Below are 24,214 nucleotides of genomic sequence, written 5' to 3' on the forward strand. Positions count from 1 at the left end.
GGGATGGGATGGGGATGGGGATGGGGATGGGATGGGATGGGGATGGGATGGGATGGGATGGGATGGGGATGGGGATGGGGATGGGGATGGGGATGGGGATGGGATGGGGATGGGATGGGGACTTTACCTGGACAGACAGCAGTGTTGCAGCTCTCGCTCTGTGACCATGCCCCCGGGCAGTGCCCGCTGCCCGCCGGGTCCTGGCGGTGTCGGTGGCGCAGGCGGTGTCCCCCGCTGCAGGGCTGCTGGCAGGGCCCCCAGGGCCCCCAGGGGCTCCAGAGGCAGAGCTCTGCGGGACGAGGGCGTCACCCACCTGCAGCGGGGACCCCTCAGCCCCTCACCCCGCAGCACCCCCGGTACCTCGGCACAGGTGGGGGTCGGGGCAGAGCCGCTCCTGGCGCAGCTCCGCCGTGCAAGCAGCCGCATCGCCAGCCCAGGGCAGGCCGGTTTCGGGGTCCAGGCAGGCTCGGTAGCGGTGCTGCAGCGAAACCTGGGGCACCACGTCCCCCGGAGCCTCCTCGGGATGGGGCAGGGGCAGGCAGGGGCTGCAGGGTCCCCACTCCGACCAGGGGCTCAGCGGGAGCAGCCCTGCGGGGACACGGAGCTGCTGGGGGGGTGGGAGCCCCCTGGGTGCCCCGCAGGGGTTATGGGACCACGGGCACAGCCCATGGGGCAGGAGGATCCGGGGGTCCCGTCCCAGTACCGGGGGGCACACTCACCCTGGCAGCCCTCGCTGCTGCACCGCAGGGCCCCGTCCTGGCACACGCTGCGAGGAAACGGCGGTGAGCCCCCGGCACCCATGGCCCCCCATGTGTGGGGGCGACCCCCGGCCCCCCCAGCAGCCCTCCCTCACCACTTCTTGCAGCCCAGCAGGACGGTGCTCCCCGCAGGCAGGGCCACGGGGCCGCCGGAGCCGTTGGTGTGCAGGCAGTCGCACTGCTCGGGGGGCACGCAGGCTCCGCGCTGCTCCAGCAGCCCCTGCCCGGACAGGGGGGTGTGGAGGGGGGCACATGGGGTGTGCCCTCAGCATCCCCATGCAGCATCCCCATAAAATCCCCACAATGTCCCCGCAGTGTCCCCCCAGCCATCCATTCGCACCCAGGGCGCCCTGCGGGCACCAGGCTCTTCCCAAGCCCTCCCTGACCCCACAGAGCCCACCCGGGTGGCCCCCACCCCACAAAACCCACCCCGGCCACCCCTTCCTGCCCTTGCCTGGGGGCAGAAGCAGCCGGGCAGGCAGCGGGGCAGGGCCGGGCAGAGCTGCGGGCGCTGCAGGGAGGAGCAGAGCCGGGCACAGGGGGGGGCGCAGGGCTGGAACTCGAAGGGGGGCTCACAGCTGGAGTCTGCGGGGAGAGGGGACGCTTCGGACACCCCCGGAGGCACCAGGACGGGCAGGGGCAGGGCAGGAGGCAGGGGCAGGAAGGTTTGGGGAGGGTGAGGGCACCGGGCAGTGCCAGCACAGGAGGGTCCCCGGCAGCCCCCTCCTCACCCGAGCACCCCGAGGTGTCGCAGTCGCGGAGCTCCCCGTCCAGCCCCACGCAGGTGCCGGGGCCGTGCCGGTGCCGGTGCCGGTGCCGCAGCGGGGAGCTGCAGGAGCAGGGGCTCCAGGGGCTCCAGGGGCTCCAGGAACACTCGTCTGGGGCAGAGAGGGGATGAGGGTGAGGGCTGGGGACGAGCCCACCGCCCCCTGCCCCTGCCCGCCCCCCTACCTGGGCAAGGCTGCAGGTAGCAAGCCTCCAGCTCCTGGCGCGGGCTGGCACCAGCCCCGGCGCTGTCGTTGCAGGGGGCACCGGGGGTCCCGGGGGCTGGGCAGGGGCAGGAACCCTCCCGGGTGGCCAGGCCGGTGCCGCAGGTGTGGGAACAGGGGCTCCACGCGCCCCACGTGCACTGCTCGGGCCCTGGGATGGCGAGGTGGCACGTCACGGGGCACCGTGTCTCCCCTGTCCCCTCCGCCCCCCGCCTGGCCCCAGGAGGCTGGCTGGGGGCTGGGGATTTGCGCCCAGGGGTGCACAGAACTCACCGGCACATGGGGTGTCCCTGCAGACCGTGCCCTCCGGGGTGCAGGTGCTGCGGGAGGGGACAGGGAGGGTGGGTGCCATGGGGGAAGAGGGTGCCTGTGGGGTACGGGGTGCCCATGGGGTAGGGGGTGCCCATAGAGCAGAGGGTGCCCACAAGACAGGAGGTGCCATGGGGTACAGGGTGCCCATGGGGTACGGGGTGCCCATGGGGCAGAGGGTGCCCACGGGACAGGGGATTCCCATGGGGTAGGGGGTGCCCATGGGTTATGGGGTATCCATGGGGGCAGGGGATGCCCATGGGACAGGGGGTGCCCAAGGGACAGGGGGTGCCATGGGGGAAGGGGGTGCCCACAGGGCAAGGGGTGCCCATGGGGAAGGGGGTGCCCATGAGGTAGGGGGTGCCCACGGGGCAGGGGGTGTCCATGGCATATAGGGTGTCCATGGGGCAGGGGATGCCCATGAGGTATGGGGTGCCCATGGGGGCATGGGGTGCCATGGGCAGGGGGTGCCCACGGGCCAGGTCATGCAGGAGCAGCCCGAGCCCCTCCCGGCCCCCTGCCCCCGAGGACACTGACCACTGCTGGCACTCTCCCTGCCTCCACATGTCCCCCAGCCGCCTCTCCCAGCCCTCCTGGGGGCACAGGGGCGGGCAGGGCCCCTGGGCGCAGCCCCGGCTCTCCGCGTGCTCCCCTTGGCACTCCTCGTCCCACGAGCCTGACGTGGGGGTCCTGCCGGGGGACAAAGCAGGGGGGGAAAACGCGTGGGTGGCAGCCCCCCGACACCGCCTTGCGGGGTCCCAGGGGCCGCGTCCCCACCTGAAGCGCGTCTGCTGGCCGTCCCCGCAGGTGACGCTGCAGGGGGCCCAGAGGGACCAGCGGCTCCAGGAGCAGGGGGGCGGCGGGCAGGGGCGGTGGGTGCAGCGCAGACGGCCCCCCCGGCACGTGCAGTTGTTGCAGCCGTCGTGGTGGGTGCTGCCCGGCACCCAGCCGTGGCCCTGGGCGTCGGTGCACTCGCAGTGCGCGGGGGGCACGCAGCCCCCGTCCTGCTCCAGCGTGCCTGCGGGTGGGTGGCATCAGTGCGGGGGCCACGCCGGGCCGGGCAGTGCTCTGTGTGTGTGTGTGCACACGCGTGTGTGTGAGCGTGAGCTGCGTGTGCACCGTGCACAGCTCAGCCCTCAGCTGGACGTGCCCAGACCCCTCCGTGGGCGCATTCGCGGTGCGCACCCGGCGCTGCCTGCCGGCACCACGCAGGACAGAGCCCCGCTGACACCCACATCCAGCAGGCACCCCATAACCCTGGGGGGGCTCAGGCTCTGCCCCCCAGCACCCCCCCAAGTCCAGCACTCACCGTTGGGGCAGCGGCAGCCGGGCTCGCAGCGCTCCTCATCCCCGCAGGCGATGCCCTCCTGCAGGTCCTCGCAGCGGCGCGGGCAGCGGTTGGCACAAGGCACCAGCACCATGCCGGGGGGGCAGCCGGCCCCTGGGAGGGGGGCACAAATCAGCACAGCACCAGGGACCCCATCCCCATCCCCGTCCCCATCCCTGTCCCCCCCGGCTCCCTACCGCAGGGCTGAGGGTTGCAGAGCCGCAGGTGGTGCCGCTCTCCCGGGCAGCGCTGCCCCCCGTTCTTGGGGGGGGGACGGGTGCAGGAGCGGGAGCGCACGGCGCGGCCCCCCCCGCACGTCCTGTCACAGCGGGACCAGGGGCTCCAGGCCGACCAGGCGCCGTCCACTGCCACGGGGGGGGGGACACGAGGGGGTGGGCGTCACATCCAGGTGCCCAGCCAGGGCCAGGAAAAGCCCCCGGGGTGCTGGGGACCCTCCCTGGGGTGCTGGGGACCCTCCCTGGGGTGCTGGGGACCCGCTCCCACCTTTACAAGCCTGGAGGTTGCAGAAGCGTCGCTGCACGTAGGCGCTGAGGATGCCCGGGCACCATCGGCCCCCCGTGCCGGGGGGGCTGTAGGCACGCAGGCGCTGCTGCACCCCCACGCCGCAGCTGCGGGAGCACTCGGCCCACGGACCCCACGGCGTCCACGAGCAGTTCAGGCCGGCACAGTCCTCGCCCTGGCACGGGGGGACGTCTGTGGGGACATGGGGACAAGGCGCATGGCACCACCCGTGGCTGGGTGCTGGGCAGGGGAGCAGGGGACGGTGCCCGGCCCCCGGGCAGTGGGGCAGGGCCCCGGCCCCACCTGAGCAGTGGGGCAGGTTGCAGGGCTGCTCCTGGAAGCTCTCCCCGCTGCAGTTGGCGGCCCCGCTGCAGAGGCGCTCGCGGCTCTTGGTGGCCGGGCGCTCGGGGCGGGTGCAGGTTTTGGAGCAGGGGCTCCAGGGGGACCAGGGGCCGAAGCCCTCCTCTTCCTCAGCACCTGCGCAGGGCGGGGGGGTTGGGAGCAGGGCCGGGGCTTGCCAGGAGCACGAGGCTCCCCTGGTCCCAGAGCCCAGCTCCATGAAGGGGCCCCCATAACACCCAGGGCAGCGAGACCCCCCCATGGCACAGCCCTCACCTGGGACACCGGGGCTGGGCTCCTTCGTGGGGACGGCCACAGCTGCAGGGAGCAGAGCAGGCGGTGACACCCCCGCACCCCCAGCCCCGTGCCCACATGGGTCCGGTCCCCGTGGGGCAGCCGGACCCCCGGCAGGGCGAGGGGAGGGGGCTGTGACCCACCGGGGCACTCGGGGCTCTGGCAGTACTTGCTGTCGGAGCGGGGCCCGGCGCAGTCGCGGCCCCCCCGGGCAGGGGGGGGGCTGGTGCAGCCCCTCTGCCGCGTCCTCACCCCCAGGCCCCCGCAGCTCCGTGAGCAGCTGCTCCAGGGACCCCAGGGCGCGAAGCCCCCGTCCCGCGGGCACAGGGGCTGCGAGCAGTTCAGCCGGCCGTGGAGGCAGGTGCTGGGCGAGAAGGGGCTGGGTGAGACTGGGAAGGGGCAGGGGAAGGGGCTGGGATGGGGATGGGGACGGGGAGGGGAGCAGGGTGCGTGGGGAGGGGTCCCCCGGCGCTCACCAGGTGGTGCAGGAGGAGTGCAGGGTGCTGCCGGGGGGCACCTCCTGGTCCAGCGTCAGGGGCGGCCCCTGGGTGCCCGGGAGGGTGGGGGTCTCCTGGGGGTCCGCGGAGCTGTTCTGGAGCTCCCGCAGGACCTCGGCCGTCAGCACGCAGGGACACTCCTGAACAGGGCATCGGCATCGTGCCCGCAGCCCCAGGGAGCCCCCATGGCACCGGGGGGCACCCAGAGCCCTGCGCACCCACTCCACGACCACCCCAGGAGCAGGGCGAGCCCACACCACGAGGCACCCATGGGTGCGCAGGCGGCACAGGGGACGCGACCAGGGGCTTTTAGGGGAGGGGAAGGGGCACGGGACCCCCGGGTGTGGGGAGGGGGGGTGGGCACTGACCTGCAGGCAGTGCCCGTGGTGCAGCAGGGTGCCGGCGGGGCAGTGGCAGCCCTCCTGGCACCCCCCGGGGAAGCAGGCGATGCGGCCGGCGAGGTGGGCGCAGCTGTAGGGGCAGCCCTCGCCCTGCTGGCACTCGCGGTACAGCCGCCCCCCCGGGCAGCCCGCCTCTGCGTGGGGACGGGGGTGAGGGTGGCTGTGCCGTGGGGGTCCTGGAGACCCTGCGCCCTCCCCACTCCACCAGCAGACACAGCCCCGGCTCGTGTGCAGGGACGTGGTTTGGGGGTGCCACCCCGTGCCTCTCCATCCACCCCGTGCCACCCCAAGGACCCCATGTGCCACCCAGTGTCCCTCCATCCATGTCGTGTCACCTCTTCCTATTAATGCCACCCCGTGGACCCCATGACACCCTGTGCCACCCCATGCCCCCCTATCCACCCCGTGCCACCCCAAGGACCCCGTGTGCCACCCCATGCCCTTCCATCCACCCTGTGCCACCCCACTGAATTCATGCCACCCCAAGGACCCTGTGACACCCTGTGCCACCCCATGCCCCTCCATCCACTCTGTGCCTCCCCTTCCAATTAATGCCACCCCAAGGACCCCATGTGCCACCCCGTGCCCCTCCATAGACCCCTTGCCACCCCATCCACCCCGTGCTACCCAAAAGACCCCATGTGCCACCCCATGCCCCTCCATCCACCCTGTGCCACCCCTTCCCATTAAAGCCACCCCAAGGACCCCGCACCACCCTACACACCCCACACATCTCCACCCCCCACCCCACACTGCTCCACCCCCTCCGCGCCACCCCGAGGACCCCTGGGCAGGGCAGGGCACTCACCCCGACACACGTGGGTGTTGCAGGTCTTGCTCTGTAGGGCCAGCCCCGGGCACCCCCCTGGTGTGGGGCAGTCCCGCCGGCGGAGCTGCTCGCCCCCACCACAGGAGACGCTGCAGGGCCCCCACGGGGACCACTCGCCCCACGGCTCCTCTTCTGCAGCACAGGGGAAGCAACGTGGGGCACGGGGGGACCCCGAGGGATGTGAGCAGCACCCACGGTGGCACCAGCACCCACACCCCGTGGGGAAAGAGCCCTGGGCAGGATCTGCGCTGCCCCAGCTGGATCACCCACACCTCACTGCACTGCACCACGCGGCACTGCACAGCACCACGCTGTGCCACGCAGCTCCATGGGGCAAAGACCAGCAGCTCGTGGCACGGCACGGCACGGCACTGCACCGAACTGCACAGCATGGCACTGCACAGCCCCGTGCTGCATGGCACGGCACGGCACAGCACCACACTGCATGGCACGGCATGGCACAGCACCATACTGCATGGCACAGCACCACACTGCATGGCACGGCACGGCACCCCCAGCAGGGCAGCACATCATGCCACACACCGTCCTACAGGCATCCCGTCCCCATGCCACCCCGCACACCCTATGCCATCCTGTGCACCCCATGCACCCCATGCACCCACCCCGTGCACCCCAAGCCCCCCGTTCACCCACCCCATGGCCCCGTTCACCCCATGCCCCCCGATCACCCACCCTACGTGCCCTGTGCCCCCCGGCCGTGCTGGTGTCCCCACCTGGGCATCCCTCGGTGGCGGGGCAGGGCCGCTGGCGCTGGCTGTGCCCGGGGCATCCCCGGCCCCCGTGCTGCGGTGCGGGGTTGCTGCAGTGCCGGGAGGATGCCTGGGTGCCGGCACTGCAGCCGGGGGAGCAACGGGACCAGGGCCCCCACGGGCTCCAGGCCCCGTCCACGCGGCACTCGGGGTCGGCACGGCACCGCAGCGCCCCGGCCTCACACGTGCTGGGGGATAGGGGGACGGGGACAGGGGTCAGGGCTGGTCGGGGGGCTCCTCCTGTGCCACCCCCATGCAGCGGGATGGCCCCGTGGGGTTCCCTGTTGGGGCTGGGTATGGGGTCGGGGGCACTCACCAGTTCTGGCAGGGTCTCTGCAAGGTCTCACCCGGCTGCAGCTCCTGCTCGGGGTCGGCCCCGTCCCAGTTCCCCTCTTCGGGGGTCCCTGCAGGGGGGCACAGCCTTTGCCCCCAGCCCCACCCTGCCCAGCACCTCCTGTGCCGTCCCTGTGTCCTTGGCACATCCCTGTTCCTGTACCCCTGCCACCCCATTAATACCCTACACCCCATCCCTGTCACCCCATTGCACCCTCCAGCCCATCCCCACCACCCTATTACGCCCTGAACCCCATCCCCATCACCTTATTATGCCCTGTACCCCATCCCTGCCACCCCAGGCACCCTGCACCCCATCCCCACCACCCTATCACACCCTGTACCCCCTCCCTGCCACCCCGGGCACCCCGCGCCCATCCCCACCACCCAGGGGCACCCAGCGCCCTCCCCCCTTTTCCACCCCGTCCCCGCACCCCGTGGGCAGCGGCAGCGCTCAGGGGGGACGCAGGCACCGTCCTGCAGCAGGCGGCCGGGGGGGCAGGCGCAGGCGGGCTGGCAGCGGGGTCCATCCAGGCAGGCCGTGTCCTCCCGCAGGTCCGAGCAGGAGCGGGGACAAGGCTTGCCGCAGGACAGGGCCACCAGGTCCCCGCCGCACCCTGCGGGCAGCGGGCACGTCCCAGGGGGCCGGGGATGGGGCACGCATGGCCCCACTGTGCGGGGGGTTGGAGGGGGTTTTGGGGAGGGGTCCGTGCGCCCCGGTGCCGTGTGGGCTCACCTTGGCAGCCGGTGGCACCCCGCGGGCAGGGCCGGCTCTGTCGCGCCTCGCCGGCACAGGGCCGGCCACCGGAGCGTGCCGGGGGTCCGGAGCAGGAGCGGGTGCGCAGAGCCAGCCCCCCACAGCCCCCACATGGTGACCATGGCCCCCAGGAGCCCCAGACCCCATCCTCTGAGAGCAGGAAAGAGAGCGAGACGGGCACTGAGCCGTGGGGTCACCCCACACCATGCCCCCTGTGCCTCCCACCCTGGTACCCACCGGGGCAGGGGGGGGCGTTGGGGCACTCCTTGCGCTGCAGCTGGGTCCCGGTGGCCCCGAGCCCCTCCTGCCCCCCGGGGCAGCCCGGGCCCCCCTGCTGTGGTGCGGGGCAGGAGCAGGCGCGGTGCCGCGTGGAGCTCTCCTCACCGCACGTCCTCGAGCACGGCGTCCACGGGGACCACTCGCACCAGCTGCCGGGCACTGTGGGGTGAGGGGGGTGTTTGTGGTGTCCCTCGCGTGGGGACAGCCCCGTCCCCATCCCTCACCCCGTGTGGGGCACCCACCAGGGCAGGGCACGCCGGTGCAGAGCAGCTTCCCTTGGGTGCAGGTGCTGTGGGGTAGAACAGTGATGGGGATGGGATGGGGATGGGATGGGGATGGGGATGGGGATGGGGATGGGATGGGGATGGGGATGGGGATGGGATGGGATGGGATGGGATGGGGATGGGGATGGGATGGGGATGGGATGGGGATGGGATGGGGATGGGATGGGGATGGGATGGGGATGGGATGGGGATGGGGATGGGGATGGGATGGGGATGGGGATGGGGATGGGATGGGGATGGGATGGGATGGGATGGGATGGGATGGGATGGGATGGGATGGGGATGGGATTGGGATGGGGATGGGATGGGGATGGGATGGGGATGGGGATGGGATGGGATGGGATGGGGATGGGATGGGATGGGGATGGGATGGGGATGGGGATGGGATGGGATGGGGATGGGGATGGGGATGGGGATGGGGATGGGGATGGGGATGGGGATGGGGATGGGGATGGGGATGGGGATGGGGATGGGGATGGGGATGGGGATGGGGATGGGGATGGGGATGGGGATGGGGATGGGGCAGTCAGGCCCCTCGGGTGCCCCTGCCACCCCATCCCATCCCATCCCCGCTGACCAGTTGTTGCAGCCGTCCCCTCGGGGCTCGCTGTGGCCGGGCGGGTGCCGCTGCCCGGTGCGGAGGTCGAGGCAGGAGCAGTTCTCGGGGGCCACGCAGGCCGTGCCCGCCGCGTCCAGCAGCGCGCCCCCGGTGCAGTAGCAGCCGGGTTGGCAGCGCCAGGCGCAGTGCTGGGACCCGCAGAGGTCAGGGGGCTGGGGACCCCGGCGGGGTTGGGGGGCTCGGGGGATGTTGGTGGGGGGTCAGGGCTCACCGAGATGTCATCGCAGGAGCGGGGACAGGGGGGGCCGCAGGGGCTGAACACCGAGCCCGGCACCACGGCGCAGTCGGGAGCTGCAGCAGGATGGGGACATCAGCACGGGACCCCCTCGTGTCCCCCACGTCCCCCCCCGGCCCCCCAGCTCACCGGGGCACTCCTGGGTGCCGCAGGGCTCCAGCTGCACGGGGGGGCCCTCGCAGAAGTCCCCCTGGCCCTGGGGTGTGGGGTTGGAGCAGGCACGGCTCCGGCTGCGCACGCCGGCCCCGCAGCTCCGGCTGCAGCCGCTCCAGGGGCTCCAGGGGCTCCAGCCGCCCGGCCCTGCGGCACGGGGGGGCTGCTCAGCACCCGGAACGTCCCCTCAAGGACCCCAGCCCCCCAGGGGGGGCTACTCACAGGCACAGGGCTGCAGGAGGCAGGGGTGCTCCTGGGACTGTGGCTCGGAGCAGGGTGCCCCGGGGCGCGGGGCGCAGAAGCGGTAGCGGCGCTGCCGGCCCGGCCCGCAGGAGGCCGAGCACTCGCTCCAGGGGGTCCAGGGGGTCCAGGGGGGCTGGGGCTCACCCTCTGCCCCGGGTAGGGGGCATCAGCGTGGGCCCCAGGAGGTTTGGGGGCGCTGGTGCAGCCCGGAGCTCGCCTCGGGGCAGGTGTCCCCATTTTGGGGCACATTCTTCCTTTTTGGGGCAAATTCCCTCCTCCCCCCAGTTTGGGGCACATCACTCCCTTTTGGGGCACTTCCCACCCTTTTGGAACAGATTCGCCCCCCTCCACCATTTTGGGGTAGACCCTTCCTTTTGGGCACATCCCTCCTTTTTGGGGAACATCCCTCCCTTTTGGGGCAGATTCCCTCCTCCCTCCCAGTTTGGGGTACATCCCTCCCTTTTGGGCACATCCCTCTTTTTTGGAGAACATCCCTCCGTTTTGGGGTCCATCCCCCCATTTTGGGCACATCCCTCCCTTTTGGGACATATTCCCCCCTCCCCTCCATTTTGGGGCAGACCTTCCCTTTCGAGCACATCCCCCGATTTTGGGCACATCCCTCATTTTTGGGGCACACCCCTCCAAGTGCCACCATCCTCAGGGGACATCAGGGACGTGTCCCCACAGGGTCACCAGGGCAGAGTTGGGGCTGTCCCCGCAGCCACCCCACGCGTGGGGGGCACGGCAAGGGGCTGGCGGGGGTCTTACCGTCACCACAAGCCACCCGGGAGCAGTTGGTGACCCGGCCGGCGATGCAGGAGCTGGGGATGGAGGGTGAAGGTTTTTGGGGGGCAGCAGCAGCCGGGTGTCCCCACCCCGGGTGGGCACTGACCAGTTCTGGCAGCCCCGGGGCACGGTGTCCCCGGGCAGGTAGAGCGCGCCGTCCGTGGTGCAGGGACATTCCTCCTCCGCCACGCACTCATCATTCTGTGGGATGTGGCACCAGGATATGGCTTTGGGGGGGTCCCCACCACCCCCGTCCCCACCTCCCCGTCCCCTCTCACCAGCAGCAGGGCCCCCGGGGGGCAGGAGCAGCCGGGGTGGCAGCGCCCACCGGCCGCGGGGGCCGCGCTCAGCTCCGCGCACGAGGCCGGGACGTGGGCGCACGGCTGCCACTGCTTGCCGGGGGGGCAGACACCGGGCTCCTCGCCTGGAAGGGGGGGCGGGGGGGGCACAGACACCCCCTGAGCACCCCCCCAGCACTGCAGGGGGGTGTCACGGTGTTGGGGGGTGGTGGCATGGGGAGGGGGGGACAGGGCTCTGCGCCCCCACCACGGCCTGTGGGGTGCGCCGGGGTGCGGCGCAGCACGGGGTGGGGTGACGAGTGACCAGAGGGTGGGGTGCTGGGGTGGACGGATGGACAGACGGACGGATGGACAGACGGATGGACAGACGGACAGACGGGGCTCGGCTCACCAGGGCAGGGCGCGGGGTTGCAGGTGCTGAACTCGAGGCCGCGCAGCGGGGACCCCCCCCGCGTGCGGTTCCTGTAGCCGCCCCCGCAGGGCACCGAGCACCCCGACCACGGCCCCCACGGCGCCACGGCCCCTGCGCACGTGGGGGAGGCTCGGGGTGCTGCCCTGTCCTGTACTCCCTCCCCCCGGGGAGCACCCCCCAACAGGGACACCCCCCAGGAGATACCCACCCGGGGCATCCATCCCATGGAAAAGTGTCCCGGGGGGTGTCCTCTCTAGGGGCACCCACCCCGGAGAAGCCACCCCAGGGACACCCACCCCAAGGGACACCCACCTGGGAGCACCAACCCTGGGGGCTTCTCTCTGGGGGCACCCACACCAGGGACACCCCAGGGACACCAACACCAAAGCCACCCACACAAGGGACACCCACCCCAAAACACCCATACATGGGGGGGGCGCACATCCCTGGGACACCCTCCCCAGGGACACCCCCCTGGGGACACCCCAAAGGGGACACCCTGAAGGTGATCCCCTCCCCATGGCACCTCCCTGGGGACACCCCCCTGGGGACACCCACCCCATGGCACCCTCCCCAGGGACACCCCCTGGGGACACCCCAAAGGGGACCCCCTCCCCATGGCACCCCCCAGGGGACCCCCCACCCCGGGGTCCTGGGTGCCGGGGGCTGCTCACCCCGGCAGGGCTGCAGGCTGCAGAACTCCACCTCCATGCTGGGTCCCTGGCAGGGGGGGCCCCCCTCGGCCTGGGGGGGCACCCCAGGGACCCGGTAGCGCCGCCGTGTCCCCACGTCGCAGCTGCGGCTGCAGGAGCTCCAGGCCGTCCAGCTGCTCCAGCCACAGGGCACTGGGGGGGGTTTGGGGACTCGTTGCACCCCCCCACCCTCATTCCCCAGCACCAGGAGGCACCGGGACCCCCCCTCACCCCCCGGGGCCCCCTCTGGGTCGGTACCTGGGCAGGGCTCCGTGCCGCACACCATCTCCCCGGCCACGCAGGTGCTGCACGAGAGGGGAGGTGAGCAAAGAGGGGGGGGCGAAAAGCAGGGCTGGGCCCCCCCAGGACCCCTCCCAGACCCCATCCCCGGTGTGACCCCCACCAGTTGTTGCAGGCGTCCAGGGCGGCGGTGGCACCGGGCGGGTAGAGGTGGCCGCGGTGGTGGCAGGGGCAGCGTCCGGGTGGCACGCAGCTCCCGTCGTCCTGCAGCAGGAGCCCGGCGGGGCAGTGGCAGCCGGGCTGGCAGCGCGCGGCACACACCACGCCGGGCTCCAGGTCCCGGCACAGCCGCGGGCAGGGCCCCCCCTGGCTCCGGCACTCCTCGGCCGTGCGGTACCGCATGGTGCCGGGGCACTGCGCTGCGGGGACAGCGGGCGGCAGGGCTCGGTATCGGCCCCCCCTCGGAGCCAAAGCCCCGCATCCCGCCGTGCACGCACCTCCGCAGGGCTGGGCGTTGCAGTCGCGGGTCTGGAGGAGGGGGCCCTCGCATTCGGACCCCCCAAAAGCCGGGGGGGCACAGGCCCGGCTGCGCGTCTGCACGCCGGCGTCGCAGGGAGCCGAGCACTCGGACCAGGAGGACCAGGGCATCCAAACGCCTGCCACTGCGGGGAGACGGGCTCGTGACCCCCCCCCACCAAACATCCCGGGACCCCCTCCTGCAGCAGGGGCTCCCCGGCGGGTCCAGCCTCCCCCAGACCCATGGCCCTGGTGGCACCAGCAGCCCCCCGCACCCTCAGTGTGCCCCAAGCTGTCCGGGGCGCTCACCCGGGCAGGGGGCCGTGTCGCAGGGCTCCTCCTGCGCCCCCACCCCCGGGCAGGTTCCTGCTGGCCCCTCGCAGTGCCGAAATCGCCACCGCCTCCCACGGTGGTCCACGTGGTGGAAGCAGCTCCGGGAGCAGGGGGCCCAGGGGGTCCAGGCGCTCCAGCCGCTGCTGAGCTCTGTGGGGACAGACGTGGCACCGGAGCAGCCCCCGCGGGCACCCCCACGTCACCCCCACCGGGGGCGGTGTGAGCAGAGGGGACGGCTGCCCTCCTGTCCCCGGGGTGCTGGGGGTCCCCAAAGCAGCCCCCGTATCACTGGGACTCAGGGGTGCACGTACCGGGGGCGCAGGGCGTGTGGCACTCGCGCACCTCCCGGGCGTCCCCGTCGCAGGGGGCTCCGCCGTGGGCTGAGGCAGGGTTGGAAGGGGACCTGCAGGGATGGAGGTCCCCTTGGTCCCCGTCCTCACCAAGCGCCGTGGGGCCGGGAACCCCTCCCCAGCCCCACACCTGAACCTCTCCTGCGTCCCCACGCCGCAGCTGCGGTCGCAGGGGGTCCACGGCGACCAGGCGGACCAGCCGCAGGGGATGGGACAGGACAGCTCCTCGCATGTCACCGCCCCGTCCTGGCACATGCTGGGGACAGAAGCAGGGCTCAGCCGTGGGGATGGGGACGAGGAGCAGCCACGGGGCAGCGTGCGGGGCGTCCCCGGGCACAGGCAGGGCAGGGGGCACGGCGCTGCCGCTCACCACTGGCTGCAGTTGTCCCGCAGGAAGACGTGGCCGGGCAGCCAGCGCTGCTGGCCCAGGTGACAGTGGCACTGGCTGGCGTTGACGCAGGCGCCCTCCTGCAGGAACAGCCCCGGCGGGCACCGGCAGCCTGCCCGGAGGCACCGGCTCAGCCCCGTTGTGCCCTCACCAGCACCCCATGCGCTCTCCGTGCCACCCCGTGCCACCCCCGTGCCACCCCGGCCCCCCACTCACCCTCCTGGCAGGGGCTCTGGCAGCTCGTGGTGGCACTCAGGTCCCCACAGGCTTGGGGACAGGGGGGCACCAAGCCCCGTGCGCAGTCCTCTGCCCGCACCAGCACCATCCCGGGGCCGCAGTCTGGGGGCACAGGGGATGCTGTGAGGGTGGGGTGCTGCCCGGTGCCCCCCCTGCCCGCAGCACACATCCCCACGCCCCGGAACAGCGTCCCCATCACCCCCCCCAACTCCGTGTCCCCCTCCTGCTGTCCCCCCCGTCCCCTACCTGTGGTGTCCCCGCAGGGCTGCAGGTTGCAGGGCTGGCTCTGCAGGGCCTCCCCGGGGCAGGGCTGGCCCCCGTTTTTGGGAGGGGGGTCGGTGCACCTCCGGCTGCGGCTCCGCACCCCTCCCTGGCACTCGGCGTCGCAGGGGGACCAGGCGCCCCACGCAGCCCAGCCACCGGGCACTGGGGGGGGAAGCAGGATGGGGGCACTGCGGGCACCCCCTGCCCACCCACCCGCATCACCCCGCGGTGTCCCCAGCCCCATTCAGGCTTGGGATGTGACACAACCCCCCCTATATCCCCCCCGTGTCCCCTGCTCCAGCACGATGGCCATGCCTGGGGGGCTGGGGTGTGGGATGCGCCAGCCACCCTCCCGTGCCACCGTGTCCCGTCCCTACGGGGTGCAACGTGCCCCACCACAGTGCCCCCCACCACGATGCCCCCAGGACAGAGCCCCCCCAGCAGCGTGGGTCCCGTGGGGGCCGGTACCTGGGCAGGCGCGCAGGAAGCAGGAGCGGGCGTCGAGGTGGGGGCGCGGGCAGGAGCCCCCCGGCAGGGCGCCCCGCAGCAGGACCCGCTGCCGGGCGGTGACCCCCAGCCCGCAGGAGCGGCTGCACTCGCTCCAGCCCCCCCACGGGGACAGGATGCAGTCAACTGGTGGGGACAGAGCGGGGTCAGGGCTGCCCCGGACCCTCCCCACGCCTGGGGCTCGTCCCCACGGGGGTCTCTTGGGGACAGAGCCGATGCTCAGCCCTGCTTGGTGCCCCAAGACCAGTGTCACCGGCCCCACTGTCACCAGACTTGGGGTGTCCTGGGGACCCCAAAGGGGCAGAGGGCTGGAGCTGGCCGGGCACAGGATGCTCTGGGATGAAGGGAGACCCCGTCCCCATTCCTGCCCACATCCCAATCCCCAGCCCCATCAATGTCCCTGTGCCCGTCCCTATCCCCTTCCTTGTCCCCAACCCCATCCCATCCCATCCCCATCCCCATCCCATTAATCCCATTAATCCCAGCCCATCCCCATCCCATCCCCATCCCCATCTCATCCCCATCCCATCCCATCCCCATCCCCATCCCATCCCCATCCCCATCCCATCCCCATCCCCATCCCATCCCCATCCCATCCCCATCCCCATCCCATCCCATCCCCATCCCCATCCCCATCCCATCCCAAATCCCATCCCATCCCCATCCCCATCCCACCCCCCCCACCCCCCCGTCCCCCCGCACCGCAGCCGCTCTCGTCGGTGCCGTCGGCGCAGTCCCGGTGCAGGTCGCAGCGCTTGGCCAGGGCCAGGCACTCGCCGGTGCCGCAGGAGAACTGCTTGGGGGAGCAGCTGGGGGGGGGCCCGGGGGGCCAAACCAGGGGGGCCGGGGGGCTGTTGGAGGCGGGGGGGGTCCCTGTGGGGCGGGCGGGGGGCAGAGCTCAGCCGGGGGTCGCCTGCCCCCTGCCCCCTGCCCCGGGGATGCCACGGGACCCCTGCCCCCATGGCATCCCCCAGCCCCACAGCCCCCCCAGCAGCAAGCCGGGGAGCTGTCCCCACATTGCCCCAGGGACACCCGTGTCCCCCCGCGGTGCCAGGGGAGGGGGAGGTTGTGTGTGCCCCCCCCCGGGTCTGGCGCTAAGCCGTGCCCCCTTACCTGCCGCTGTCGGGGTGGGGGGCGCAGGCAGAGCAGGCAGTCCCGTGGCGGGGGGGGTGATGGTCACGGCGGCCATACCCGGTACCGGGGGGCTGGCAGGGGGTGGCCCCCCAGGGGACACCGCAGTGGCAGGGACAGCCAGTGGCCCGCTCGTTACTGGTCCCAGCACAGCGGGGTGGGGGGGTCCGGTGCTGGTTGCACTGGGGGGCTCCATGGGGGGCTCGGCAGGGAGCAGCCCAGCTCCTGTCCCCGATGTCCCCTGTGCACGGGGAGGTGAGTGTCACCCGCTGCCACCCCCTGTGCCCCGTCTCGTCCCCCCCCATCCCCGGGGCTCACCAGGATGCCAGCGCTGGCGGGGGCCGGGGGGCTGCAAGGAACAGAGCCGGGCAGTGAGGGGTCCCGCACCCCAAACCCCGGCTCTGGTGGGGGCGCAGGCTCCGAGGGGACCCCAGCAGTGCGGGTACCTGGCAGGACGGGTGGGCAGCGCAGTGGGGGGGGGCTCGCAGCCGGCCTCGTCGGCACCCCCGGCGCAGTCGGTGATGCCGTCGCACCTCCGGGACGCCCCCACGCAGCCGTCCCCGCACCACAACTCGCCCGCGCCGCAGGGCGGTGGGGTCGGCGTCGCCCCGAGCGTTGCAGGGAGCACTTTGGGGAGGGGGAGAGGTGAGCAGAGGGGGTCCTGGCAGCGGGGGGAACCCCCACGGACCCCCCCCTACGGCTGCGGTACCTGGCGGGCAGCCCAGCAGCTCGGCGCGGAGGACGATGCGGTTGTGGAAGCGGCGCGGGAGGATGCGCACGTGCTGCGCCTGCACCATGCGCCCCAGCGGCTGCACCGCCGGCGTGACGGCGTCCCAGTTGCCCTGGAAGAGCTGCGGGGAGAGCGGGGGTGCAGGGCTGGGTGTGGGGGGGTGCACCCCATGCGCACCCCGGGGTGCTCCAGCACCCCACATCCAGCCCTGCGCACTCGCACGGGTGCGTGCCAAAGGTGGAGGGGAGGTGACACGGGGTCACCGCATCCCTGGCCGAAAGGGGACACTCAGAACCACTCTGGGGGCAGCTGAACAAGCTCTGTTCAGCCCCCCCTGTGCACACTCACACACTCACACCCTCACACGCACACCAGGCACAGGCAGCACCTTGGGCTCCGGCTGGCTGCCGGCGGAGACCTGTCGGTAGTCGTGCCAGCGCGTCCCGTCGGTGCTGAGCTGCAGCTGGAAGGCGGTGACGAAGGCGTCGCCGGCACCTGCCCCCTGCAGCACCACGCCTGGAGGCAGAGACGTGGCACACGGTGGCACCGGTGCCGGCGCAGTGCCCGGGGCAGCGGTGCTGGTGCCGCCCAGCACGCAGCACCCACCGGTGAGGTTGGTGGGCTGCAGCAGGTCCAGCTGCAGGAAGGGCGGCTGCGAGGGCAGCCCGGGGAAGATGTCGGCCGGGGGGGCCCAGCCCTGCAGCTCCTGCCCTGGGGAGACGTGGTGCAGGCGGCCGGCGGGGGCCGGGTGCCCCTCCTGCGAGGCCGAGGCGCTGAAGCTGCTGTCGGGCAGGGAGGCGATGCCCAGGGGGCTGTAGCAGGGGTCTGCAGGCAGCGGGAATGGGGTTGGGGGGAGCAGATCGGGGTCAGCTCCTCCTGGGAGGTGGTGACACCGCAGGGCTGGTCCCCAAGGGGACAGGCTGTGTGAGCGGGGGTCTCACGTACCGCCTGGGGGAGGCAGTGGGAAGGTGGCCAGCGGGCTGCTGGGGGGCTCCGCTGGCACACTGGAGGGGGTGGGCTCCGTCGTCAGCCCCGTGGGGACGGCCGTCACATTGCCACCTGCAGCGGGGACAGACACCGTGCGGCACCAGGTCCTGGTGGGCACCCGGTGGGAACACAGCCCGGCCCCCGAGCAGCACCCCGAGGACCATGGGGCCGTGCCCCCCCTGCGCCCCCAAGCCCCGGGCTCACCTGGCCAGGCGCAGAAGCAGCAGGAATCCCCCTGGCCCTCCACCAGCACCTGGCCCTGCACGAGGGGACCCCGTCACCACCGGCACCACGCTGCCACCGCTGCGCCCCTCCCCTGCCCAGCAAGCCCGGCGCAGCCCCCCCTGGGACCCTCACCTGCGGGCAGCCCCCGGCGCTGTGTGGGCAGTAGGGCGAGCACCGCACCCGGGGGCCGGGCAGGCACTGGCAGACGCGGCAGGGCCCCGAGCGCCAGCGCTCCCCGAGCGCACGGGTCCGGCCCTGGTGCTCGCACGCCTGGCACGGCTCCGTCTGGCACCTGCGGGAGGGGACGTGGAGGGGACCTGCTGCTGCCGCCACCCTCCCCGTGCCCGCTCACCCTGGCCTCACCTGCGTGCCTTGCGGTAGATGCCGCGGCACTGCCGGCCAGCCCCGCGCGTGCCGGGGTGGCTGGGGCTGCGGAAGGACCACTGGATGCTCTGCACGCCGCAGGGACCCAGGCACTCGCCCCAGGGCGACCAAGGGGACCAGCTGCAGCTCACTGCGGGCACAGATGGGGGGTGAGACGGGGGTCCCGGCACCCTCCCCGAGGTGGGGCGCGGCGCAGGGCGCACCGGTGCAGGCGGGGTTGTGTCGGCAGCGCCGGGGCTGGCCGTCCAGGCAGGTGCAGAGGCGGCAGTTGAGCTTCATGCGCTGCCCTGGCCAGTAGCGCAGCCCCTCCACCTCGCAGCGGCACTCCCGTGGGCGCACGCAGCCCCGCTCGCCGTCCAGCACAAGGCCCTCCGGGCACCAGCACCCTGCGGGAGGGCGGCGGGTGGGTGGGTGGGCACCCACCGCGGAGACCCCCGAGCCCAGGAGGTTGTGGCACATCTGGGGAGGGGGCTGGTGGCCTGGGGTCGGTGCCACCCTGCGGCCCCCAGACTCACCTGGGGTGCACGGCTGCTCCCGGGGGCACTGCGCGCGGCTGGCGAGGTCGGCGCAGGACGTGGGGCAGGGGGCGCAGGGACGGTGCTGCAGCCCCCCGGGGCAGGAGGCGGGGGGGCACCCGTCCTGCTGGCATGGGCCTGGGGTGGAGAAGAGGGGTCAGGGCTGTGGGAGCCCCCGGCAGGAGGAGTTGGGGGGCTGGGGGGGGTCACCCACCTATCTCCAGGGTGGCGGGGGCCGTGGCGGGCAGCGCGGCGCAGGGCTGGCCCCCGTCCCGGGGGGGCAGGCAGTGCCGCTGGCGCACCACCACCCCCTCGCAGCCCCCCGTGCAGTTGGACCAGGTCGCCCACTCGCTCCAAGCGCCGTGCACTGCGGGCAGAGGGAGGGGTGAGGGCAGGTGGCCCCCCCCGGGGAACCCCAGATTTGGGACTCCCCTCCTCCACAGCCTCCCCCCAGGCAGCCGTGGCTGTGGGAACCCCGCTGGGCACACCAAGCGGCCCCCAAATCCCCCGGGCAGCCTAGGTCATGGGGACCCCCAAGTTCCTTGGGTACCTGCAGCCATGGGAAGCCCCCCCCCAGGCAGCGCTGGCTGTGGGAGCCCCCCCAGTCCCTGGGGCAGCTCTGGCTGTGGGACCCCCCCAGATCCCCTGTGCACTGGGAACCCCCCGGGTGTCCCCAGCAGCCATGGACATGGGAACCCCCAGACCCCCTGGGCATCCCCAGCCACGGGAACCCCCAGATCCCCCAGGCACCCCAGCCACAGGGACCCCCCAGCCCCCCCACCCCACGCACAGCCCCTTGCCCACTCACCGGGGCAGGCGGTGCTGAAGCAGGGCCGTGCCTGCGTGGCCTCTCCGTGGCACTGGTGCAGCACATCGGGGCCCTGCTGGCTGCAGCCCCGCGCACGCAGCTGCTGGCCGGGGCCGCAGGAGCGGCTGCAGGCACCCCAGGGTGCCCAGGGCCCCCAGTGCCCGCAGTCCCTCTCGTCTGAGGGCACCCATCCTGAGGCCGTGTCCCCGTCCCCGCAGTCCGGCATCCCGTTGCAGACCTGCGGTGCGTGGCGATGCTGAGCCCCCCCGGCAGGGCAATGGGGAGGACCCCACGGGGCCCCCACCACGGCACAGGGCACGAAGGGGGGGTCCCCGTCCCGTGGCCGTACCTGCTTGAAGGCGACGCACTCGCCGTCCCCGCAGGCGTACTCGGTGCAGGGACCCCCCGTCCGGTTCCTCCCCTCGGCGGGGACGTGGCTCTCTGCGACAGGGACAGGGCTGTGGGCACACGCCGGGCCCCCCAGCCCCAATACACCTCCCACCCCCCCTTCCCTCACCGCAGGCCAGCTCGTCCTCGCCCTGGGGACAGTCGAGGCTGCCGTCGCACACCCTGGACGCGTTCACGCACACGCGGTCATTGCACACAAAGTGCCCCGGGCACGGCGGGATCTGGGTAGAGCCTGCCCCAGGGACACAGCCCCATCAGGTGTCACCGCGCTGGGACGGACCCCCCGCACCACTCTGGGGACCCTAGGGGGGTGCGGAGCCTCGCTGCGCCCCCCCAGAGGGCGTCCCAGGGGATGGGGACCCTTGGGGACCCGCGGCGCCTCACCGCAGGTGTCGGCGCTCTCGTCGGAGTGGTCGGGGCAGTGGGGGACGCCGTCGCAGAGGTGGCCGTGGGGGATGCAGTGGGCGCCCAGGGCGCAGGGGAATTGCCCCAGCCCGCAGCTCCGGTTGCAGCCCAGCTCGTCGCTGCCGTCCAGGCAGTCGGCCTCGCCGTCGCACAGCCAGCCCCGCGGCGTGCACTCCCCGCTCCGGCACGGGAACTCGTAGGGACCACAGGCGGGAGCTGGAGGTGGCACCCCGGGGTGCCACAGTGAGCAGGGACCCCATGCAGCATCCCCACGCGTCACCCCCGGAGCTGCAGGGCCTCTCCATCCCAGCCACAAGTGGGGTGCTCCTGGTGAGCCCCCCAGACAGCAGGGACATAGCAGGGTGCAGGGGACACTCATGTCCCTCACCTGCCGTGCCATTGGCAGGCGCCGTGGGCAGCTGGGCAGGCACAGGAGTGGCCCAGGACACGATGCAGCGTGCGGGGCTCTCGTCCCAGCCGTCCCTGCAGTCCCAGACGCCATCACAGAGCTTTGCCTGGCCCATGCACGAGCCGTCGGGGCATGGGAGCTGTCCTGGGGCGCAGGTCACCCGGCCTGCAGGGAAGGGGACAGTCCCCAGGGGCGATGCCACCACGGCGGGCTCATCCCCGCGGGCGGCACGGCCATGGCCCCTCACCTGGGCAGAACGCCTCGTCCGTGCCAGCCGTGCAGTCCTCTGTCCCATCACAGACAGCAGCCAGGGGCAGGCAGAGGCCATCGGGGCACTGGAAGCGGCCGGCGGGGCAGACGCAGTCCCGCTCGTCGCTGAAGTCCCCGCAGTCGTCGTGCCCGTCGCAGCGGTGCGGGTAGGGCACGCAGCGCCCTGCTGCGCAGCGGAACTCCCCGGTGCCGCAGGTCGGGCTGCAGCCTGCGGCGACAGCGGGCAGACCCCCACCGTGGGGCAAGGACCCCCCCCCCACGGGGGACAGGGGCGTTGGGGCACCCTCACCACGGGGCACGGGAACACGCGGAGCCATCCGCAGCGTGCTGGGGCCGCTCACCTGCCTCATCCGAGTCGTCGGCGAAGCCGCAGTCCAGCTCCCCGTCGCAGACACGTGCCCGGGGGATGCAGCGGCCGCTGGCGCAGCGGAACTCCGGGGGGGCACAGGCGGGCGGGGGGCAGCCGCCCTCGTCGGAGCCGTCGGCGCAGTCGGGCACGCCGTCGCAGCGGGCGCCCCAGGGCACGCACTGCCCCCCGGCGCAGCGGTGCTGGTGGGGGGCGCAGCGCGGGGCGCAGACCTCGTCCGAGCCGTCCCCGCAGTCGTCCTCGTTGTCGCAGAGCCAGGCGCCCGGCACGCAGCGCCCGCTGGTGCGGCAGGGGAACTCCGAGTCGGGGCAGCGGGGCTGGGGCGGGCAGGGCTGGGCGGTGGGCGCGCATTGCCACAGCCCGGCCGCGCACGTGCTGCGGGGTGGCCGGGGTTAGTCCTGCTGCGTGGTGCCCGCCTGCCTGCTCTGTACCCGGTGCCACAGCGGCACCAGGGATGGGGACACCCCCCACTCGCACCCCACTCACCAGTTCTTGCAGCCCTGCTGCACCCCGGCGCCGGGTGGGAAGGCGATGCCCTCCCAGACGCACGGGCACTCGGCGGGGTCGATGCAGCTGCCCTCTGCCCCCAGACAGGGAGGTGTTGGTGAGCACGGCATGGGCCAGCCCCACGGCAGCCCCACGGCGGCCCCACACTCACCGTGCAGCACCTTCCCCTCGGGGCAGAAGCAGCCCTCCAGGCACGACATGGTGTCGCAGTGCTCGGGCAGCTCCAGGCCGAAGTTTTGGCAGGTCTGGGGGCAGGGGGGGCCGCAGGCGCTGTACTCCTGCCCCCCGTCACACTGCATGGCTGCGGAGGCAGGGGGGTAAAGGGGGCTGTATCCTGACAGCCCTGGGGCGAGCAGGACCCCCAGCCTGGACCCCCCCAGCCCATCCCTGGCACTGGGGATGGGGACTCACGGCACAGGTCCTGGCTCCTCCATCGGATGTGGACGCCGCGCTGGCCGCACTCCTCGGCGTAGGTGGCGATGGCCGTGCACAGGCACTCGCAGTCCCCCCCGGAGTCACAGCTGCCGAAAGGGCACAGCGGGGTGGTGCTGCGGTGGGGACAGGCAGGAGGGGGCTCGGGACCCCTCCCAGGGGGTGTCTGCGGCCCAGCACCTACCCGCAGGCATCGAAGACGCACCAGTCGTAGAAGCGCTGGCACGGCACCTCCTCGTGGCAGGGCGCAAAGAGCCGCTGCGTGAGGACGCTGCAGCGCTTGCGGGCCCACGTTGCCCGGTGTGGGTTCTCCTGGGGGAAAACTGTCACCACCACGGGAAGGAGCCCTCATTCCCAAACCATCACCCCCGAGCACCCTTCCCTCCCCCTCCATCCACCCGCAGCGGGCGCCTCCATCCCGTCCCGCTCCGTACGGTGCAGGGGTGCTGCGTGTCCGCGCCGTCCACCTCGGGGCAGAGCAGGCTGACGCGCCAGGAGTTGCCGAAGAGCTCGGCGGTGGGCTCCAGCACGCCCTGCCGGCTGGCCAGGTCGTTCTCCGCATCACGGTCAAAGTTCCCGCAGAGCCCGGCCACGCGGCCCCGGTGCTGCGGGTGCAGCCGGACGTACACCCGCGTGCCTGGGGATAGGATGGGGCACGGCTCCAAGCAAACTGGGGGCTGCTACACGTCCCCACACGGCGTCCTGTGTCCCCCCCGGGTCTCACCTCCATCCCAAAGCACCGTCAGCCCCAGGCGGGACAGCAGGAGCAGGAAGAGGCCGGCGCGCTGCAGCGTCAGCCCGCTCCCGCTGTAGGTTTTGGGGGGCCGCACCGAGACCCCGTTCACCGTCACGTCCCTCCCTGCGGGGCAGCGGGGCTGTGAGGGCGGCCGTGTCCCCCCCCACACCCTGCATCCACCCCTCCTGCAGCGCGGGGCCGCCCCTCACCTCGCAGCATGTGCACCACGGTGTTGCCCAGCGCCACCACCACCGACTTGGTGCAGGTGACGCCGCTGGAGCCGCAGGGCACGTTCTCGGCGGTGACGGCGAAGAGCCCGCCGGCCTCGCGCACCAGCACGTACTCGCAGTCCCCCAGGAAGGAGAAGGCCTTCCCGTCGAAGGTGATGTAGTGCGGGTCCCCCGTGGCCACGCAGGTCCCCGCACAGTCCTCGCTGCCGCACCGCCACCGCTGCCGCCGGCACACGCTGGGGGCACGGAGCTGAGCGCGGGGGCCGTGGCAGCCCCACGCCGCGGTGCTGGGCTGGGGCTCACCAGGTGTTGCAGTCCCGGACGATGGTGTCGTTGGGCTGGTAGAGCCGCCCGTTGTGCTGGCACGGACACTCCTCCGGGGGCACGCAGCGCTCGTCCTGCGGGCGTCAGAGCTGTGTGAGGCCCCAGGGTGATGCGTGGGGACACCCGGGCACGGGTGCCAGCAGATGGGTTGGGGAATACCCAGCTCCTGCTGCCCCCCAGGGCCCTCTCCAGCCCCTTATAGCCCAGCTCTCCAGTGCCCCATGTCCTCAAGACCGAATTCCCCAATGCCACACATTCCCCAGCTCCCCAGCACCCCACACCCCCTGCACCCCTCTCCCCAACATCCCACCTCCCCCGACCACCTCCCCAGTGCCCCCCGTGCCCCATCCCTGAGCTTCCCAGTCCCCAGTGCTCAACCCCTCC

The 24,214-nt window shown here is 72.8% G+C and overlaps 1 protein-coding gene across 1 annotated transcript in view; it reads right to left on the reverse strand.

Annotated features, from left to right (window-relative positions):
- Positions 1 to 24,214, reverse strand: part of LOC311431660 (SCO-spondin-like) — a gene marked incomplete at both ends in the record, with an annotated part of 34,037 nt that overhangs the window by 4,016 nt on the left and 5,807 nt on the right. The window contains 72 exon segments of the mRNA XM_084509439.1: positions 128 to 289; positions 361 to 588; positions 720 to 766; positions 854 to 978; positions 1,213 to 1,343; positions 1,490 to 1,636; positions 1,710 to 1,898; positions 2,021 to 2,067; positions 2,594 to 2,746; positions 2,834 to 3,074; positions 3,366 to 3,497; positions 3,581 to 3,748; positions 3,888 to 4,097; positions 4,209 to 4,382; positions 4,521 to 4,562; positions 4,682 to 4,902; positions 5,015 to 5,175; positions 5,404 to 5,570; positions 6,245 to 6,397; positions 7,000 to 7,223; positions 7,352 to 7,439; positions 7,803 to 7,985; positions 8,105 to 8,275; positions 8,363 to 8,563; positions 8,647 to 8,693; positions 9,266 to 9,435; positions 9,519 to 9,598; positions 9,918 to 10,083; positions 10,717 to 10,759; positions 10,831 to 10,925; positions 11,003 to 11,148; positions 11,415 to 11,546; positions 12,110 to 12,280; positions 12,386 to 12,432; positions 12,531 to 12,786; positions 12,865 to 13,029; positions 13,193 to 13,359; positions 13,506 to 13,619; positions 13,697 to 13,822; positions 13,937 to 14,066; positions 14,171 to 14,293; positions 14,438 to 14,617; positions 14,924 to 15,088; positions 15,665 to 15,835; positions 16,076 to 16,334; positions 16,412 to 16,442; positions 16,540 to 16,720; positions 16,803 to 16,944; positions 17,242 to 17,339; positions 17,430 to 17,648; positions 17,769 to 17,882; positions 18,015 to 18,069; positions 18,168 to 18,327; positions 18,399 to 18,549; positions 18,623 to 18,805; positions 18,935 to 19,072; positions 19,149 to 19,301; positions 19,743 to 19,980; positions 20,092 to 20,183; positions 20,260 to 20,382; positions 20,535 to 20,771; positions 20,944 to 21,129; positions 21,212 to 21,442; positions 21,576 to 21,976; positions 22,088 to 22,181; positions 22,260 to 22,409; positions 22,520 to 22,629; positions 22,725 to 22,852; positions 22,975 to 23,177; positions 23,265 to 23,399; positions 23,486 to 23,742; positions 23,810 to 23,904. Of these exon segments, the coding sequence (XP_084365565.1) occupies positions 128 to 289; positions 361 to 588; positions 720 to 766; positions 854 to 978; positions 1,213 to 1,343; positions 1,490 to 1,636; positions 1,710 to 1,898; positions 2,021 to 2,067; positions 2,594 to 2,746; positions 2,834 to 3,074; positions 3,366 to 3,497; positions 3,581 to 3,748; positions 3,888 to 4,097; positions 4,209 to 4,382; positions 4,521 to 4,562; positions 4,682 to 4,902; positions 5,015 to 5,175; positions 5,404 to 5,570; positions 6,245 to 6,397; positions 7,000 to 7,223; positions 7,352 to 7,439; positions 7,803 to 7,985; positions 8,105 to 8,275; positions 8,363 to 8,563; positions 8,647 to 8,693; positions 9,266 to 9,435; positions 9,519 to 9,598; positions 9,918 to 10,083; positions 10,717 to 10,759; positions 10,831 to 10,925; positions 11,003 to 11,148; positions 11,415 to 11,546; positions 12,110 to 12,280; positions 12,386 to 12,432; positions 12,531 to 12,786; positions 12,865 to 13,029; positions 13,193 to 13,359; positions 13,506 to 13,619; positions 13,697 to 13,822; positions 13,937 to 14,066; positions 14,171 to 14,293; positions 14,438 to 14,617; positions 14,924 to 15,088; positions 15,665 to 15,835; positions 16,076 to 16,334; positions 16,412 to 16,442; positions 16,540 to 16,720; positions 16,803 to 16,944; positions 17,242 to 17,339; positions 17,430 to 17,648; positions 17,769 to 17,882; positions 18,015 to 18,069; positions 18,168 to 18,327; positions 18,399 to 18,549; positions 18,623 to 18,805; positions 18,935 to 19,072; positions 19,149 to 19,301; positions 19,743 to 19,980; positions 20,092 to 20,183; positions 20,260 to 20,382; positions 20,535 to 20,771; positions 20,944 to 21,129; positions 21,212 to 21,442; positions 21,576 to 21,976; positions 22,088 to 22,181; positions 22,260 to 22,409; positions 22,520 to 22,629; positions 22,725 to 22,852; positions 22,975 to 23,177; positions 23,265 to 23,399; positions 23,486 to 23,742; positions 23,810 to 23,904 (11,023 nt within the window).

The sequence above is a fragment of the Aythya ferina genome (genome assembly GCF_964211825.1).
Source record: "Aythya ferina genome assembly, chromosome: 2".
In the NCBI taxonomy this organism is placed as follows: Eukaryota; Metazoa; Chordata; class Aves; order Anseriformes; family Anatidae; genus Aythya; species Aythya ferina.